The sequence below is a fragment of the Brassica rapa genome, chromosome A03 (genome assembly GCF_000309985.2).
Source record: "Brassica rapa cultivar Chiifu-401-42 chromosome A03, CAAS_Brap_v3.01, whole genome shotgun sequence".
NCBI lineage: Eukaryota > Viridiplantae > Streptophyta > Magnoliopsida > Brassicales > Brassicaceae > Brassica > Brassica rapa.
In genome coordinates, this window is record NC_024797.2 from 23,017,907 (window position 1) to 23,035,901 (window position 17,995).

Sequence of the window (17,995 nt, forward strand, 5' to 3'; positions counted from 1 at the left end):
AACAGCCCATAACAAATCCAGACGATACCTTTTAAGCAACTTTCCTCAAGACTAGAACGCAGGGCCTTTCTTCCAGAAAGTTCTAATCAATTCGACAAATGAAATGGAAGAAATGCTAAAGTTTTGTCGACCGGATCTTGAAGATGATTTCAACTGAGTGTGGTATGATCACTAGAATATCAAACACATGAACTATGTGATGTGATTATTATTCATATTTTGGATACTAAACTCCCTTAAAACATTTGACATGATCCAATTTGTCTATGTAGTTACTTACTTGCATATCGACAAGAAAACTGTTACAAATTTAAGTTGAATGAATCCCCAAAATAAGAACTAGTATTATTTTTGGGGTTGTTATTTCAGAATATGTAAGGCATATAAACGCAAGGCAAGGATTGCTAAAAGTGGTTAACTAGACCCATTTTCGTGCTGAAGAGCCAAGCAGCCAATGGCTTCATCTTCTTTGTCTGCTTCTTCACCATAACTTGGTTCTTCTTCTTCTCCTCTTTGCTCTCAATGACTTTCGTTAACAATGGTGGATTCGCAAACTTCACCGAACGCCTCCTCTCCAAACGGTCCTCATCATACACCTCATTTTCATCAAACCGGTTCATCTTGATCTCGGTTACTGTATCCGGTACAGTAACCGTGGATTGCTCTATACATTTCAGGTCATCTTCATCTTGAGGGTGTTCAGGGAATTTTCTGAGCGAGTGGCTTAACCTTTCTTTAGTCGTTTCAAGCTCTTGTGTCAGAGTTTCGAGTAGCTGAGATAAAACCTTGTTCTCTTCTTCTGCTTTCTTTAGATTCTCCTTTACTTCATCAAGCTCAGCTTCTATGCTTTTGCTTCTAACTCCGTTATCTCCATTGTTTCTCTAACCACACGGTCGAATATCATTGCAACAATGTTAATAATTGATATATAGACACATAATTGTTATATGCAAAACATGTATGCATTTAATTATTAATTGTTACCTCTTGGGACTTGTTGATGTAATTATCTCCGAGAAGAATCCTTTCGCCGAAGAGAGTGACAGCCTCTTTAACAGATCGGAAAGGAGCTCCAGTGTCGATCTCGGCGCGAACCATTGCAAGAATGCAGCTAATTAAGGGTTGTTTTGCTGCTTTAGTTGTATGAGTTTGTGGTCCATGTGGCCATGCAATATAAACCTTTTTATAAAGAAAGAAGCATCACGCTCTCTCAAATAAGATTGCAACCGATGGTTGTTGTTTGCTAAAATCGGATGGTGACTAGGTTAGTATAATTGACCATGCTATGATTAGATTATGTAATGGTTCATTCATGTTATAGTCATTTAATTTTCAATATCGAGTCGAAATTCCAGTAAATGACAAATATGATTGGTAAGTTGTTAACTTTTTCATGGTGCATTTAAAAAATAAAGATATCAGCAACAGAATGTAGATGAGAATGTCTTTGCGTTTACTTCACACAAAATATAACTTTGGGTAAATACAAGTAGAGAGGTTCGTTGGAACGTCCTTCGGTTTTCATATTCTGTTAGTATTGCTACTACCAAATAATCAAAATCCTCATTGCGACAACGACCTTTCTCCTTATAAAATTGGGTGTTGTGATCGAAGAAGAAAAAAAAATAAATGCTAAAATTACACTAACATGATGTAGTTTTTCACACCAAAATAGTGTTGTAGGTAGCAAACGACCGCTTCGTTTGTCAGTCATCACAAGCTTTGAAAAGTTTTCTCAGCTACCACTCTTTCTCTCGGAAAATTGTTTACATCTACAAATTAGTTACCAATCTTCTTGGTCATAAACTAATCATGTTTAAAAGTCTAAAATTGATAAAAACTAAAATTTTAAAAGCTAAAGTTATAAATACTACATAATATTAAATAGCTACAAAACTTTAAATTCCAAACACTTGAAAGCTTGATCCAAAGTAAAAAGCCCACTTGCACCAACACTCCGTGATGAATCATGTAACTAAATCATTCATCACTGACTGTTTCTCAGAAAAAAAAACAGTGATGAATGATTTAGTTTCGTGATTTCCTTAGGGGTTTTTAGCCGAAGTTTAAAAAGCCACAACTTAAAATAGCTACAAAGCTGTGGCGATTATAAAGGCTCGTCGCGCTACATATATAGAAACAATTATGATTTGACTTGTGGTCATTAACCACAAACATCCTTTGGATATTCACAAATCCACAATTTGAAAAGTATTTTGTAACTAAATATAGCTACTGACCAAATAATTACAAAATTTTAGCCATAGTTACAACAGATTTGATAGTTATAGCAAATTTTTCTTGTTGTGTATTATATATGCATTACACATTTTCTCTCTTTTCTTGTTAATTCAATCTTCAGAATATAAATGGCTCCAGCAACTCTAACCGAGCTTGCGGGAGAGTCTAAGCTCAACTCCAAGTTCGTCCGGGACGTGGACGAACGTCCCAAGGTTGCCTACAATGAGTTCAGCAATGAAATCCCCGTGATATCTCTCGCAGGAATCGATCATGTTGGTGGGAAAAGAGGAGACATATGTCGTCAGATCGTTGAGGCTTGTGAGAACTGGGGAGTTTTTCAGGTCGTCGACCATGGCGTCGATACTAAATTGGTGGGTGATATGACTCGTCTCGCTAGCGACTTCTTCTCTTTACCACCTGAGGATAAACTCAAGTTCGATATGTCCGGTGGCAAAAAGGGAGGATTCATCGTCTCAAGTCATCTCCAGGTAAATCCATCATAATTTTACAGCAAGTTTTCTCTTTTTTTTTTTAATAAAGCTTATATGTCGCTTAATTAATTCATTAGATGCCAACTTGTAACTTACTTTAGGTCTCCTTCCTAGGTATGTCGGATCCTACCAATTTTCTACTTGAATTTTGTATTTTATTTGTTTGTTTGTTAAAGTTTAATTTAATTTCTCAAACCAATAATTACTCGACGTCAGACCCATGCATGTGTTTCTTTTTTTTTTGGTAAAACATGCATGTGTTTCTTGGTTATGTTTTTGTAGTTAAATACGAAATAATCATTACATATGTAGGGAGAGGTTGTTCAAGATTGGAGAGAGATCGTGACGTATTTCTCGTACCCGGTGAGAAACCGAGACTACTCACGGTGGCCGAATAAGCCGGAAGGGTGGGTGAAAGTGACGGAGGAGTACAGCGAGAAGCTCATCGAGTTGGCTTGTAAGCTTCTTGAGATTTTGTCTGAAGCTATGGGACTTGAGAAAGAAGCCCTTACCAATGCATGCGTCGATATGGACCAGAAAATAGTCGTTAACTATTACCCCAAATGCCCTCAGCCTGATCTCACACTCGGACTCAAGCGTCACACTGACCCTGGAACCATCACTTTGCTGCTCCAAGACCAAGTCGGTGGTTTACAAGCCACGCGAGACGATGGGCAGACGTGGATTACGGTTCAGCCTGTTGAAGGAGCTTTTGTCGTCAATCTTGGCGACCATGGTCACGTTAGTACTTTTCTAACCTCTCTTATACTCTGCTTTTAATTATTTTCTCCGTTTGTGATTTTTATTTGGTCAAATATTGCATGCGTCTTGAAGTATCTGAGCAACGGGAGGTTCAAGAACGCTGACCACCAGGCGGTGGTGAACTCCAACTCGAGCAGATTATCCATAGCCACGTTCCAGAATCCAGCGCCGGAAGCAACCGTGTATCCGCTTAAAGTGAAAGAAGGAGAGAAGCCGATACTGGAGGAGCCGATTGCGTTTGCCGAGATGTATAAGATAAAGATGGGTCGAGATCTCGAGCTGGCTCGCCTCAAGAAGCTGGCTAAAGAAAAACAAGGAGGCTGCGGAGCCTCTTGACCAAACCATCGCATAATTAGAATCCTTTTGTTGGCCCCCGTTTAGTGAGAACAACCTCATTGCAAATATGGGTATCTCAAGCTAGATCATCACTTGCAGGGTGCAACGGGAATACCTTTTTTTGGAATAAAAACTTCTTCTTTTTTATTCTACAAAATATTCACCAGTTGCAATGAAAAAAAAAATGAGTATTTCATCTCACTCCATATTTTTTTTTTCCATTCCAAAAAAAATATCAACATTCATTTGAAAAATCATTCTATGTAAAAATAGTTTTAGAACAAATGGATACTAATTTCATTCCATTGGATTCCACTAATTATCATTCCTTTAATTCTATTTATTCTTTTTATTAACATCCACTTACAACCGTATAGTTTCCTATATGTTCGAGTAAAACACTTGTCATTTTCATGAAGAAAATAAGCAAAATATTCAAATAAATTAACTTAAGTGATGATTGTTTTCCTAGTTTTTAGATTCTAGTTTTGGGTTTTGGATTTTAGTTTTTGATTTTAGGTTTTTGATTTTGCAGTAAATTTTGGTTTTTTGAAAAACATGAATGGTTGTTTTAGATTCTAGTTTTTAGTTTTTACTTTTAAATATAATAAAATAAAAACATTATTAATATTAAAATATTAAAATATTATTCTGAAAATAATAAAATAATAGTCATAAAATACACATAAATTTATTTACGAAAATTGTTGTAAAACAAAATATAAATACAGAATAAAAATATTGTAAATTCTATATAAATATACATTAATTTGATCTCGAATGCCTTTCATATGACTCAAATGCTATTATACAAGTAGTTAAGGATTATAAATAAAAACTAATATCATACATTTGATGATTTTTTTCTATGATAATTTTTACACATATATTCTATGGTTATATTTATGTAAAATCACTTATTTTATATTAATAAAGTACAAAAAACTTATTTGATGATGTGATGGTGAAGTGAACCATATGAGAGTGGAAAAAAGGCATAAACATAAGATAAATATGAAAAGAAAGACTAATTACAAAAAATAATATTAAAAGAAGGCCATTAAAAAGAAAATGATAAATAAAAAAACCATGGTAGAACTAGGCAAAATCTGAAACACACACATTTTGGCTTTTGTGTAGAATTAGGGAATTATTTTTAGAAAAATCTTGATTGGCAAATAAAATAGTTTTTCAAAAACAAAAAATTATTTTAAAAATTACAAACAATCAATCTCTTACTTTTTCACCAATGTTTCTCCAATTCAAAATAGAAAAAAAACAGGAATTAGAGGCATGAGGATAGTTTTAGATTCAAACATGTGTTAGAAATACTATTTTACACTATTTTCATCAGTTTAGAATTTTAAATATTAAAATGTATGAGCAACAAATTCTTTTTTTTTTTAATTTGTGCAAACTAACAAGAAATTCAATTGAATTTTTTCCTTAATGCCGATGGTCTTACGACCGACCACAAAGAAACAAATCCACACAGATGATTCCTTCTCATTGGCTAGAAGGACCGTAAACGTGAACTTGTCCGCAGGGGATTAAAAACCGAACTGGAGAAATCTGGCTTGTCGCCTAAGTTGGAATCGATTTTAAACAAAACGAAAGAGAGAAAGAAACACTCAACAGAGAAGAAGAAAAGAGTGAGAGATGGCGAGATACGATCGAGCAATCACAGTGTTCTCCCCCGACGGTCACCTCTTCCAGGTAGAGTACGCCCTCGAAGCTGTCCGTAAGGGTAACGCCGCCGTCGGAGTCCGCGGCACCGATACTGTAGTCCTCGCCGTCGAGAAAAAATCCACCCCTAAGCTCCAGGATACAAGGTATAGCTCCCCGATCTCTGCCGATGCCACACCTGGGTCGCTTGATTTAGGTCAATCGATTTGAAATGAAACTTGATTTTAGGGTTTTGTATCAACTTGGGAGTGTTAGATCGTAGAATCAGAGCTGATCCGTAGTTAAAAGACTTCACTTTTTTGTTTTAAGTGTGTAAAGACTCAACCTTTGCTCCTCTTCTGTGAAAGATTATGTAAAAAGTTTTAATATTTAGTGTTGGAATCGAATAAAGTTATCACCTTTATGGTGTTTTCTTCTCACAGATCAGCAAGAAAGATTGTGAGTCTTGATAACCACGTTGCATTGGCCTGTGCTGGGCTCAAGGCAGATGCGCGTGTCCTTATAAACAAGGCGAGGATCGAGTGTCAAAGCCACAGGCTTACGTTGGAGGATCCTGTGACTGTCGAGTACATCACTCGGTACATTGCTGGGCTTCAGCAGAAGTATACTCAAAGTGGGGGTGTGAGACCTTTTGGTCTTTCCACTCTTATTGTTGGTTTTGATCCATACACTCGTATTCCCGCGCTTTATCAGACTGATCCATCGGGTACTTTCTCTGCTTGGAAGGCTAATGCGACCGGGAGAAACTCAAACTCGATCAGGGAGTTTCTGGAGAAGAATTATAAAGAAACTTCTGGTCAAGAAACTGTGAAGCTTGCTATCCGTGCTCTGCTTGAGGTTAGTTTATCCTTTCGTTTTTTAAAACCAGACCAAGTAGGTTTGCTTTTACTTATTGCCGAGTGACCTGTTACTAAACTTATCACCTAGAAAGAACCACCCGGATGATTCTCCATTCTTGAAAGTTGGCTTTAGGTTAGAGTTAAAGATAACAAAAGGTGACAATGTTAGAGAATGTTAAGTCCTGAAAAAAATTTAGGAGACTTTACTTGTTGAGTTGGAGAATAATGTTTGAGGAGCCTATATTGCAGAACACTTTTAGTGAAATTTTGTAAAGAGCTGATGAGCTTTGCAAATTTGCAGGTAGTTGAGAGTGGGGGAAAGAACATTGAGGTTGCTCTGATGACACGGGAGGAAGGTACTCTAAGGCAGCTAGAAGAAGCTGAAATCGATGCTATTGTGGCCGAGATCGAAGCAGAGAAGGCTGCTGCAGAAGCAGCCAAGAAAGGCCCTTCAAAGGAAACCTGAGCATGAGCCAGATCTTACAATAACGGTCTCAGTTTTCAAGTTGTAACTTTGGTTCAAAGTAAAGATATTTGCGTGAATTTGTTTTGTCGGACGGACCATTAGCCTGTTTGACATTCTTGCTTTAAATCTTTAATTTTAATATTTTTAGCGATACTTGGTGAACCTATGGCCTTTCTTGTTTCTGGCTATAAATGTGGAATGTTTCATGAATACTCTTCTTGTCATCTATGCATCTTCTCCATACAGTTGTAGACAAACATAACAAGACGAGAACAACATTCAAGGCCCCTCAACTGATGCCAACCGTCATAAACAAAATAATGTTATGAATCAGAATAATTTTGAATCAAAGCCGCCCCGGAGTTAGCACATAGGATCCGATTCATTGAACTTAGTTTTGTAAAATTCTTTCCCATTGTAACACAATAGAACAAAAGGGTTTCGTGGTGTAGTTGGTTATCACGTCAGTCTAACACACTGAAGGTCTCCAGTTCGAGCCTGGACGAAGCCAATTCTTTTTCCTCTAATTTTGAAATAATTTTATACAAAAAAAAAATTATCGCCGTTGCCGGAGATCGAACCCGGGTCACCCGAGTGACAGGCGGGAATACTTACCACTATACTACAACGACTCTTGTTGAAAAGCTTTGCGAACCGACATTAACTATATGTTATAGTATCTTTAGTACTTGGTTAGTTTCGGACTCGGGGTTTTGTGAAAAACTAAAAACTTATTCCCTTTGCGCCGTTCTCTCTCTCTCTCGCTCTGCTCTCAAAGTTTCAGGTAAGAAAAAAGCTTCTTCAGCTTTGCTCTTACATCAAATACGTGCTTTCTTTGTTCTTGTCTGAGACTAAATCGTAATATACTTGTTGCGTAGAGGGACCATGTTGATTACTCTTAACTCTCTAGCTGTGAAGTTTAAACATTTAAGTTGTTATTTTGGGTTTCATTCATTTACTACATCAAATTTGAGAAAGTTTTATCTTTTGAATCAGAGTTAAAAAAAAAGGATGAAGCTTGACGTGAATGTTTTGAGATATCTTTCCAAAGATGATTTTAGAGTTCTCACTGCTGTGGAGATGGGAATGCGAAACGTCAGCCCTTCTCTATTCCTTTTTTATTAATCCTGTATTACTACCTTTTGAATTTCTCTGAAACTACTTTGGTATTTGCAGCATGAGATTGTTCCTTCTGAGCTCGTTGATCGCATTGCTGGTCTAAAGTATGCCCTTATCTAGTGCTTCTTTCATTAACCTTACTTCCTCGTTGTGATGAAGCATATTGTGTAATTGCACAGACATGGAGGCACATACAAAGTCCTGAAGAACTTGCTCAAGTATAAGCTTTTGCATCACGACCGCTCTAAATGTGACTACTTCCCTTCTCCTCCAAAGGCTTTACTAGTTTTTCTCACATAGTCTAAATGATTGTTGTTTTCTTCGTTAAGATGATGGATTCAGACTCACTTATCTGGGATACGACTTTCTTGCCATTAAAACATTGGTCAACCGTGGTGTCTTTACCGGTGTTGGTCGTCAGATTGGGGTTGGTAAAGAGTCTGGTAAGTTTTTTTTTTTATTTTGATATCCATTGGTGTGTTTAAGAGAGGTACTCTGGGTCAGTTGTTGATAGTTATGGGATATAGACATATTTGAGGTGGCTCAGGAAGATGGAACTATTCTGGCAATGAAGTTGCACAGACTAGGGAGAACCTCCTTCAGGGCTGTCAAATCTAAGCGTGACTACTTGAGGCATCGCAGTAGTTTCAGCTGGTTGTATCTCTCCCGCCTTGCCGCTCTCAAGGAGTTTGCTTTCATGAAGGTTATTATTATTGCCTTTGTTCCATTCCATGGTTTTAACACTGTTTTGATAAGTGTTTTTATTATTTTTGGCCTAATGTTTGTTGAGCAGGCTTTGGAAGAACATGACTTTCCGGTTCCAAAAGCTATCGACTGCAATAGGCACTGTGTTATCATGTCCCTTGTGCAGGGTTACCCCATGTAAGGATCTAATCTACCTTCATGTTCCACACACCAGGAGAATTTTTTTATGATTTTATATGGCTCTGTTAGTCTTAAGCATTATGTAACTGATAGCTTTTGATGCATTGGATTCGAGATTCCTTAAAAATTTGATCCATTGCTTCACTCACTAAGAAACAGTTATAACCTTGCTGCTGTGAATCACATCTTTCACATTTCGTTTATGACAGGGTTCAGGTGAAGCAGTTACAGAACCCTGAGACAATTTTCGAGAAGATTATTGGCATTGTTGTTCGTTTGGCTGAGCATGGTCTAATTCATTGTGATTTCAATGAATTCAACATCATGGTGAGATACTTAGAATTGATTAATGCCTTCTTGTATTTGTAAGTTACTTTTTAATGAAAATTGCATGCATCTATTTGAAGCAGCCTCGTTACATGATTCTGTAATCATGCTCTAATTTTTTTCTCTGCTTACACCTTTGTTTATATATGTATATCTTAGATTGATGATGAAGAGAAGATAACGATGATTGACTTTCCTCAAATGGTATCTGTTTCACACCAAAATGCACAAATGTATGCGAGATATCTCATCTCTGGATCATGGCTCTGTCCTCCTTTTATCATTCATGATTGTTTATGCATTTTGTTTCTTTCTTTCAGGTACTTTGACCGTGATATCGAATGCATCTTCAAATTTTTTAGAAAAAGGTTAGTTACCAATCAATTTTTATTATTTACATATCATCTATTCACATTACCTAGTAGCATATGATCTGATTCTTAAAGTCTCCTTATCTAGGAGAAAAACATATTTCTCAATTTCTGTGTACTCAATTCCTTTCATCCAGGTTTAATATGTCTTTCCAAGAAGATAGGGATGAGTCAGAGGTGGAAGTGGATGAGAACAGCAGACCATCTTTCTATGATATAACTAAAGATGCCAATGCTTTGGATAGAGAACTAGAAGCTAGTGGTTTCACTAAAAAGGAGCAGAATGACCTCGATAAAGTATGTCCACCCTATGACCTCAGTAATAATATCTCTGCTTATTTATCTGGACCTGTTATGTACTTAAAGAAACATGTATAATCGATTGCTTTGTGGTATTGCGTATGTATGTGAATTATAGGCGGCCTAATGTCTAATTTGCAGCACTTGTCTGTGAATGGTATATAAAATGAACATGTGGTTTCTGTCTTGTGTAGTTTATTGAAGGTGGGTTGGAGAAGAGTACAGATTCAGACGACGAGGATGAGGAATCTGATGATGAAGAGCAGGCGTTTGAGTCAAATGAAGAAGGAAACCTAAGTGAAATGAGATCACTGCAGTTGCAAGAGGAGGTATAAAAATTTCCAAGTTCATCATATAACTGAGACATATTCTCTCTTTTATGTAGCCTCCTTGTGCTTCTTACACTATATACTCTGCATGATGTGTAGGAACAGAATAGATCAGATGAAGTTGAGGCAGAAGTTGAATTGGATGATAGTGAGAAAGGCCAAAGCAGTGGAGATGAAGAAAATGAAGCTGGAAGAGATGAGGTTAGTATCTTGTGTGTAGTAGAGACTCAAGAGAGTAGTATATGAGTTAACTAAACAAAATATGCAACCTTCCTTTGCTTTCAGGAGCTGGACAAAAAACTAGGCAAGCAAAGACGCAGAGCCATGGCAGCAGCCAGGGGAGGTAGAAAGTCACAGTCTTCAAGAAACACATACAAGGACAAGGGAGGCCGTTCCCAAACCTCCAAGATCCACAGCAACATGAGTGGCTGGTGAAGTGGTGATAAAACTTTTCACAGCAATTTTGATACCACAAAACAAAACTTTGCAAGACGTTAATGGGCCTTTCAATGTTGTAAACGGGCCTATTTTTTAATCTCATGTTGACTTTTTTTTTTCCGATAGACAAGAATCTAAAACTTACATGAAAATTCAGTTTCTATATATAAATTCAGAGAAAATATCTCAAATGATACTTGTCTAAATTTGATTGATTTTGTTTTAAAGGGGCGAATCTGAAAATACAATGCAAGTTTAGGGAGTAGATAAGAAGCGCTCCCTCAATAAGCGGAAATGGAAAGAAAAAAAAAATACAAACTACAACGGCTAGTGACCTCAACGGTCGGAAATTTTAAACCTTTTTATAAGTTCCGATCTCTCTCGCTGAAGCCGTCCTCACCCATCCTCCTCTGAGATTCGATTCGATTCATTTATCTTTATTCACTACAAAGATGATGATGAAAGATGTATTCAGACCGACCAAATCCGCACCGAGCTCTCCCGCAAAGCCACTGGGCATCTCCCGCACTCGGTCTGAATCATTTCACGCTATCCACAAAGTCCCTGTCGGAGACAGTCCATATGTCAGAGCCAAGAACGTTCAGGTGATTTAAAGTTACATCCTTTCTTGTCTTCTGCGTTTGATTCGTTTATTGATTGATTGATTGATTGATAATGGATACACAGTTGGTGGAGAAGGATCCAGAGAGAGCAATTCCTCTGTTTTGGTCCGCCATTAACGCTGGAGACAGAGTAGACAGCGCTCTCAAAGACATGGCCATCGTTATGAAGCAGCAAGATCGAGCAGAAGAAGCCATCGAAGCTATTAAATCTCTCCGAGTCAGGTGCTCAGATCAAGCTCAGGAATCTCTCGACAACATCCTCCTCGATCTCTACAAGGTCCTTTAACACAAAATAAAAAAACAGAGCATCCTCTGTTTGTTTCCTCTGTATTGATTTGTTTATTTTTTTGTTGCAGAGATGTGGGAGACTTGACGACCAGATCGCACTTCTGAAACACAAACTCTTCCTGATTCAAAAAGGCCTCGCCTTTAACGGCAAGCGAACCAAAACCGCTAGGTCTCAGGGGAAGAAGTTTCAAGTCTCCGTGGAGCAAGAAGCCACAAGGCTACTGGGGAACTTAGGATGGGCTCTGATGCAGAGAGACAACTTCGTGGAAGCCGAAGACGCGTACAGGAGAGCTCTATCGATCGCCCCGGACAACAACAAGATGTGCAACCTCGGGATCTGCCTTATGAAGCAAGGCAGGATCGACGAAGCCAAGGAGACGCTACGTCGCGTGAAGCCCGCGGTGGTTGATGGCCCTAGAGGAGTGGATTCTCATCTGAAAGCTTACGAGAGAGCGCAGGAGATGCTTACTGATCTTGGCTCCGAGATGATGAGGAGAGGAGGGGGTGATAGAGTCGAGCAGAGGAAGCTGTTCGACGAGATGTTCGGGTCTTCCTCTGTATGGCAGCCTCAGCCTTGTAGAGAACAGGGCGTGAAGGCTAAACCGAAGCCGAGCAATGATGGGTACGCTGACGAGAACGTGAGTGTGAATGTGGTAGTAAACAATAATCCATTGAGGGTGGATGCAAAACCTTTCTTCTCATCGAAGCTGATCAGCAACAGCGAGAAGCTGAAGAGGACGAGATCGTCGAGCCAAACGATGGGAGTGTTGAGCTGTGGTGATGGTGGTGGTGGTGGGGATGAGGGAGAGACAAACACGAAGAGGAGACTGTCGATGGAGAAGAGAGCGAAAGACTGTGGACTGCCAGACAACAAGGAGTTTGAAGAGGCGATGATCATGGCAGTTTTGGGGACAGAGAAGAAAGTGGACAAGAAGAGGCTTAAGGTGTTTCAGGATATCACTTTGTCCTGCTTAAGCCCAAGAGCCTGAGTTTATATATATATATCTCAATCGGCTCTCTAATTTATCAAGTAAAGGGAGATGAGCTCTTATTCTCCTTAGTGTTTTGGTTGCTACATTTTTCGTTTGTCTTATTATTGTTCACAGTTATTGTTATTGACCAATAATGAAAGCTAATATGATGTTCTTTGCCAATCTACTTTGATCCCAATTTTTAAAATGTATCATCAGATCATCCATTCCCAAACTTATATATATATATATATAAATGGATCATCAGGCCTCATAAACATGAGATGTAACAGAATGGTCACTTCTACTAATTCGGATTAACTAGTAAGTAATTAAAGCCAATCTCAGCAGGAACGAATATCATCTTTTGTAGTCTGATTTGAGCTTCCTTGATTGAAAAGGGTTACAACAAAGTCCAATGCACATGGTTATGTCAAATCATTAGGAGGAGAGTTAGGGGAGAGTAGTATAGTATGTAGGTGTATGATTGAGCAACTAACATTACCTACCTCTTAATCAACTTTTGAACAATTCTGCTTAGTTGTTGTTAGTTTTAATGATATCGTTGGCGTTATAAAAGATTGAGACTGGGCGGCAGAAAAAGACTACAACTCCTTAAATAAAATATAGTATCACCCATAAATAAATAAACAGAAAATAGATTGGTAAGTTTGTCAGAAACCAGAGCTATTAAAAGAGAAGAGAGGGAGAGAGAGAACGTTTCAACGCCATTTTTGCCGGTGAAAGCTAACTAACAAGTAACAAACTATTCGTTTCTTTTTTTGTTTTGTCTTTTTTGTTTCTGTCAACTTCCCCTCTTTCTCTCGCTTTGAGCTAACGGGTTTCTCATTTCTGGGACAAAAGTCTGTTCCTTTCGATCCTCAATGTCCAGATGATCTATTGAATTTGAGCATCAAGAAGAAGAAGAAAATTAACACAGAGAGAGAGAGAGAGAGAGAGAGAGAGAGAGAGAGAGAGAGGAGAGAGAGAGAGAAGAGAGAGAGAGAGAGAGAGAGAGAGAGAGAGAGAGAGAGAGAGAGAGCAAAAGGGTCTGAAGTTCAAAGCCTGTTTCAAATAGTTCTGAAGATCTGAAAGCTCAAATCTTTTGAGCTTTAAGGGGGGGGGACAATGAGCGCATCGAGATTCGTAAAGTGTGTGACGGTTGGTGATGGAGCTGTCGGAAAAACATGTTTGCTGATTTCTTACACAAGCAACACTTTCCCTACGGTTATCTCCCATGCTCATATTCGTTTGTATTTAAATACATTTTTTTTATTGTATAATAATAACATCTCATCATCACGTACGTTCTTGGTTTCTCTAATTATACAGGATTATGTGCCAACCGTTTTCGATAATTTCAGTGCAAATGTTGTGGTTAATGGAGCCACCGTTAATCTTGGATTGTGGGATACTGCAGGTTTTTTCAGATAATAACTCTCTTCTTTTTATGTTTTTTAGAATATGGATTTTGTGCTTTTTGGATCTGAGGTTTTGTAAAAATTTGGGGTAATATGAATAAAAAGGGCAAGAGGATTACAACAGATTAAGACCACTAAGCTACCGTGGAGCAGATGTTTTCATATTGGCCTTCTCTCTTATCAGTAAAGCCAGTTATGAAAACGTCTCCAAAAAGGTAAATCCATCTAAGATCTTGTTTTGGTGTTAGTGTTGTTTACTCTCCCTCTCTCTCTGACAAGGTTCACACTTGTGTGTGGGTATTGCAGTGGATCCCGGAGTTGAAACATTACGCGCCTGGTGTCCCAATCATCCTTGTTGGATCAAAGCTTGGTGAGAGATTACTTTTCATTGATGACCTCACTCACACCTTTAAGTTACTAGTTGTGACACAAGTGTGTGTGTTGTTCTCTAGATCTTCGAGATGATAAGCAATTCTTCGTCGACCATCCTGGCGCTGTCCCGATTACAACTGCTCAGGGAGAGGAGCTGAGGAAGCTAATAGATGCACCTACTTACATCGAATGCAGTTCCAAATCTCAAGAGGTTACCAACATTCAATATTAGTGTTTACCATTAGGACAGAGTTGTAATGTTTAATGCTAATGTTTAAATGCAGAATGTGAAAGCTGTCTTTGATGCAGCCATACGAGTGGTGTTGCAACCGCCTAAGCAGAAGAAGAAAAAGAGCAAAGCGCAAAAGGCATGCTCCATCCTATGATGATTAGTGTTGGAAAGCTCTTGTTTTCATACATTTGTTGGTTTTGGTATATTAAAGATCTTCTAACAATGCATCAATGTGTTAATGGACAGACACCCATGTTTGTTTTGGTCTTTTTTATATATTAAATGGAGTTTGTTCAAATGTAACATCTTTTTCTTATGCAATTCAGTCCCATGCTACAAATTAACAAACCAATAAATATCATTTTACATCTCAAACAAAGAGTTTTTTTTTTTAATTAAATGAACATAAAAATGATCAAACCAACCAAACAAGAATGCTTATGTGAATGAGAGGAAGGCCAAAAGAGAGAGGAGAAGCAGGAGTTGAGATGAAAGAGGGCTGAGACTGGCTGCTCCGCCTGATCCATTTCCGGTAGAGCTACGAGGGTCAAATGGGGGAGGTGTAGCAATGGAAACAAGAGGAGGAGGAGGAGGACTAGGTAGTGGAGCAGATAGTCTTGGTGAAGGAGCTTCTATCTCTGGTGGTGGAGGAGTAGCTTCTAAGCTTTCATCCTCATAACCTGTCATTAACACAAAACACTTACTTAGCTATCACTTTGTTCCAATGTATATTACAGTCACTTCCTGACTTTGTCGGTTACTTACAGTTAGACCGCTTCCAACCCAAAACCATCCTCTCCCGGTCAAATACAATGCGGTATCCAGACAAGAAGTTCTCTGTAAACACACAAACATATAACACATTCAACACAAACTTTCTCTCTTCCTCTCTATCTGCTTCAGTTCCATGCAGCAAATATGTGAAGCGTAAACTAAGTATTGGGGATACTTACGTCCAAAAATGTTAAGCTTGAAATTCACACTCTTCAGAATACCTAAGCAGTACATGGCGGTACCGTCCTATTATTCAAGTTAAAAGCACAATGTATATTATTAATAAGCTAATCCATGAAACTAGACTAAAGTCAAGACATGGTTTCTTACCTCATTGAACACAGAGAAAAGTGGATTTCTCAGAATCATTTGTGATCCTCCTCCAAAAGTCATTATAATTTTAGGGAAATAAATGGTTGTACTGTTTGGACTGAACACAAAGGGGATGAACATCAGAATACAGTTTTGGAACATAGATTGCTACTTGAACCATCTCATACACTTCACTTGTTTCCTCACTTAACATCCAATGTTAGTCATTTTTATTACTTTCTAGGTGTTCTACTATAATATGGACAAAAGCATATGACAAGAGTGGAAGAATGACCTTAAGTCATAACAGAACTCAAATGGAATCTTTGGATCAATGGGGCGTCTCTTGTCTTTGACTTGATCGTCAAACTGCAAAAGTAAGATAGTGAAAGTCATGTGATGTAACAAACAAATGCTTTGGTGTGATGAAGTTTCTTATACAGATACGAGACATCTAATGCCTTGACAATGTTACTTGCAAAACAAGAAACCACAACTTTAGCAAAAGTTAGGTCAACTAACATACTTGTGCAGTGAGATACTATAAATTTGGTAATCTAAACCATAACTTTTGTACTCAGATACGATAAAATTGGTCAGGAAGCATTAGAATATAGATATGAGATTAGTGTAATCTAAGGCACTTACAGTTTTGGTAACAAGATCATATTCTGCCTCCAGTAAGTGTGTAAATGATGTGCCAGTGTCAACGAGTGCGAGGAGCTTAATTCCGAGAGCCTCTCCCCCAACTGATACTTCCGTCACATCCACAGCATAAGTCGGACTAGAGTAGTTTCATTTGGGACAACCAAAATTACAAGAGAAAGAAACATAATTAGTATGAGATGTGATAAAACACCAAACTGAACAACTTTTGAAACTCATGTCAAAATCAAACGGGATACCTTGGTCCAACAGGAACTAGTGGCGTCTCCTGCTGGTCTGTGTAGCCTTTGTCTCCGAAGCTGATTCTCCCAATAACGTCAATGACATTCCCAATACACATTGAGAAGGAGTTTGCGGTAATATTTGCTTTTGCCAGTACACTTGGAACAGAGTAATCTTCCAAACCAAGCCCGAGAAGACCGTTCAAAGCAATACCTTCCCCGAACAAACCTGTCTGATTCTGACCGCAACTGCATCCCAAACACATGTCAAAATGCAAAAAAAAAAAAAAAAAAAAAAAAATTAAACAAAGTAATTACTTACCCAAGCGTGACATTAGCTTTAACAGGCTCTAGACCATCATCCTCTGTGACCAAATGCAACACATCCTCGACCAAGGTCCCTCTGGTGAATGTGTTGTTAGAAAGGTACTGGATCTGATAAGGGCAAATACTTGCAGGAGAAGAACATCCTCTCGATCCAAAACAACGCTTGTCACTGCATCTAATGCTTGAGCTCGTAGAAGATGCGTTGGGGCTGTATATATTGAGTGGTCGACTCTGTGTCAAAAGAAGATAAGTGAAAGATATCACTTTAAGAGAAAGTATGAATTAAAAACAAAAAAAACAAAAGAAAAAGAGTATATGCTTTCTTGAGGAGAAAGGTACCTGTGGAAGTCCAATATCTTTCAAGTCACGGATACACGTTGTACCACAGTTACAAGGCAACCAAAACAAATCGCTGCCCGTGTCCAAAGCCACGAAGAACCATGTAGCCGGTGTTCCCACAGAGACATTGGCATAGTGGAGGCTGAAACCAAATCATATTCAATAAACATGAATAATTAATATTCAAACATGATTCTTGTTAACCAAGAGGAGAAGAGGCGTTACGATCCCAGAACGTCGACTCCAATCGTGAGGTTTCCCCGCATGAACGTGACGGATGGCTTTTCGTTGTTGGAAGCAAGACCTCGACCCCTGATCAACTGGTCACGGTGGGCCAAAACCTTGAAGTACTCCATACTTCCCTTCTCGGGAACAAGATTGTCAAGCCCTAGAGTCTGCTTGACAGCATCAGAGAACATGTGGTGAACTTCGAAGCTGAACTTCCCAGTGGCCTCACATCTCTCTAATCCCCAACTCACCACCACTAACACAGACAACAACACAAAAACATGACGAGCCACAGCCATAGTTTTGCTCTCTGATATATTCAGAGAAAAGAACTACACCTCAAAGCATGACGAGTCTCGTATTTGTAAGGAAATGAAAGGTCAAAAGCTTGACGCGTTCGCATTGTTCTCCAGGCAAGCAGCGAGAAGCTGAGCTGATTATTGGAACTAATAATACTTGTTTAGTCGGTGTAGTTGCTATTATCGTGCTGTCATGGTTGACAAGGGCAGAGTCCATGCATCTTAGGACTTGTGAAACTAGGCCTTTTTAAGTCTTTGTCAACGCTTTCATTTTGCTCCTTTACTTATCTTATTTTTGTACTTTATATTCTAGTCCACGATCAAATTTTCAC

General features: G+C 38.5%; 6 protein-coding genes, 2 non-coding genes and 1 pseudogene across 10 annotated transcripts; 6 read left to right on the plus strand and 3 right to left on the minus strand.

Annotated features, from left to right (window-relative positions):
• Window positions 1-184: 184 nt before the first annotated feature.
• Window positions 185-1,386, minus strand: LOC103860699 (WEB family protein At3g51220). Its single transcript, XM_009138355.3, has 2 exons — window positions 985-1,386; window positions 185-881 (listed from the first exon to the last, which is right to left on the minus strand). Exons 1-2 carry the CDS (start codon window positions 1,096-1,098, stop codon window positions 405-407), a joined length of 591 nt encoding a protein of 196 aa, XP_009136603.1. The 5' UTR covers window positions 1,099-1,386; the 3' UTR covers window positions 185-404.
• A 109-nt stretch (window positions 1,387-1,495) lies between these two features.
• Window positions 1,496-4,423, plus strand: LOC103860700 (annotated as a pseudogene).
• Window positions 4,424-5,402: 979 nt separating this feature from the next.
• On the plus strand, window positions 5,403-7,033 carry LOC103860701 (proteasome subunit alpha type-7-A). The gene is made up of 3 exons (XM_009138357.2): window positions 5,403-5,662; window positions 5,939-6,353; window positions 6,657-7,033. Exons 1-3 carry the CDS (start codon window positions 5,490-5,492, stop codon window positions 6,819-6,821), a joined length of 753 nt encoding a protein of 250 aa, XP_009136605.1. The 5' UTR covers window positions 5,403-5,489; the 3' UTR covers window positions 6,822-7,033.
• A 225-nt stretch (window positions 7,034-7,258) lies between these two features.
• Window positions 7,259-7,332, plus strand: TRNAV-AAC. Its single transcript has one exon. It is a non-coding gene; the product is annotated as a tRNA-Val (tRNA).
• On the plus strand, window positions 7,269-10,781 carry LOC103860702 (serine/threonine-protein kinase rio2). Of its 2 annotated transcripts, none has more exons than XM_009138359.2 (14): window positions 7,269-7,605; window positions 7,818-7,916; window positions 7,998-8,044; window positions 8,120-8,190; window positions 8,270-8,383; window positions 8,468-8,643; window positions 8,734-8,822; window positions 9,035-9,152; window positions 9,312-9,385; window positions 9,473-9,520; window positions 9,661-9,820; window positions 10,018-10,152; window positions 10,252-10,353; window positions 10,438-10,781. In XM_009138359.2, the coding sequence occupies exons 2-14, from the start codon at window positions 7,833-7,835 to the stop codon at window positions 10,585-10,587; spliced, it is 1,368 nt and encodes a 455-aa protein (XP_009136607.1). In that variant the 5' UTR covers window positions 7,269-7,605; window positions 7,818-7,832; the 3' UTR covers window positions 10,588-10,781. The 2 variants fall into 2 exon arrangements, with proteins under 2 accessions (XP_009136607.1, XP_009136608.1); XM_009138360.2 differs by having other exon boundaries at window positions 10,258-10,353.
• TRNAD-GUC lies at window positions 7,382-7,453 on the minus strand. The gene has a single exon. It is a non-coding gene; the product is annotated as a tRNA-Asp (tRNA).
• Window positions 10,782-10,784: 3 nt separating the features above from the next.
• On the plus strand, window positions 10,785-12,659 carry LOC103860703 (protein POLLENLESS 3-LIKE 2). Its single transcript, XM_009138362.3, has 3 exons — window positions 10,785-11,195; window positions 11,278-11,490; window positions 11,570-12,659. The coding sequence occupies exons 1-3, from the start codon at window positions 11,043-11,045 to the stop codon at window positions 12,488-12,490; spliced, it is 1,287 nt and encodes a 428-aa protein (XP_009136610.1). The 5' UTR covers window positions 10,785-11,042; the 3' UTR covers window positions 12,491-12,659.
• Window positions 12,660-12,852: 193 nt separating this feature from the next.
• LOC103860704 (rac-like GTP-binding protein RHO1) lies at window positions 12,853-14,800 on the plus strand. Of its 2 annotated transcripts, XM_009138363.3 has the most exons (6): window positions 12,853-13,699; window positions 13,805-13,892; window positions 13,999-14,108; window positions 14,200-14,263; window positions 14,346-14,476; window positions 14,550-14,800. In XM_009138363.3, exons 1-6 carry the CDS (start codon window positions 13,601-13,603, stop codon window positions 14,649-14,651), a joined length of 594 nt encoding a protein of 197 aa, XP_009136611.1. In that variant the 5' UTR covers window positions 12,853-13,600; the 3' UTR covers window positions 14,652-14,800. The 2 variants fall into 2 exon arrangements, with proteins under 2 accessions (XP_009136611.1, XP_033144807.1); XM_033288916.1 differs by having other exon boundaries at window positions 12,853-13,892.
• On the minus strand, window positions 14,796-17,950 carry LOC103860705 (aspartyl protease family protein 1). The gene is made up of 10 exons (XM_009138365.3): window positions 17,362-17,950; window positions 17,137-17,278; window positions 16,793-17,028; window positions 16,489-16,719; window positions 16,232-16,367; window positions 15,879-15,952; window positions 15,602-15,701; window positions 15,451-15,517; window positions 15,263-15,334; window positions 14,796-15,177 (listed from the first exon to the last, which is right to left on the minus strand). Exons 1-10 carry the CDS (start codon window positions 17,661-17,663, stop codon window positions 14,936-14,938), a joined length of 1,602 nt encoding a protein of 533 aa, XP_009136613.2. The 5' UTR covers window positions 17,664-17,950; the 3' UTR covers window positions 14,796-14,935.
• Between the last annotated feature and the right edge of the window lie 45 nt (window positions 17,951-17,995).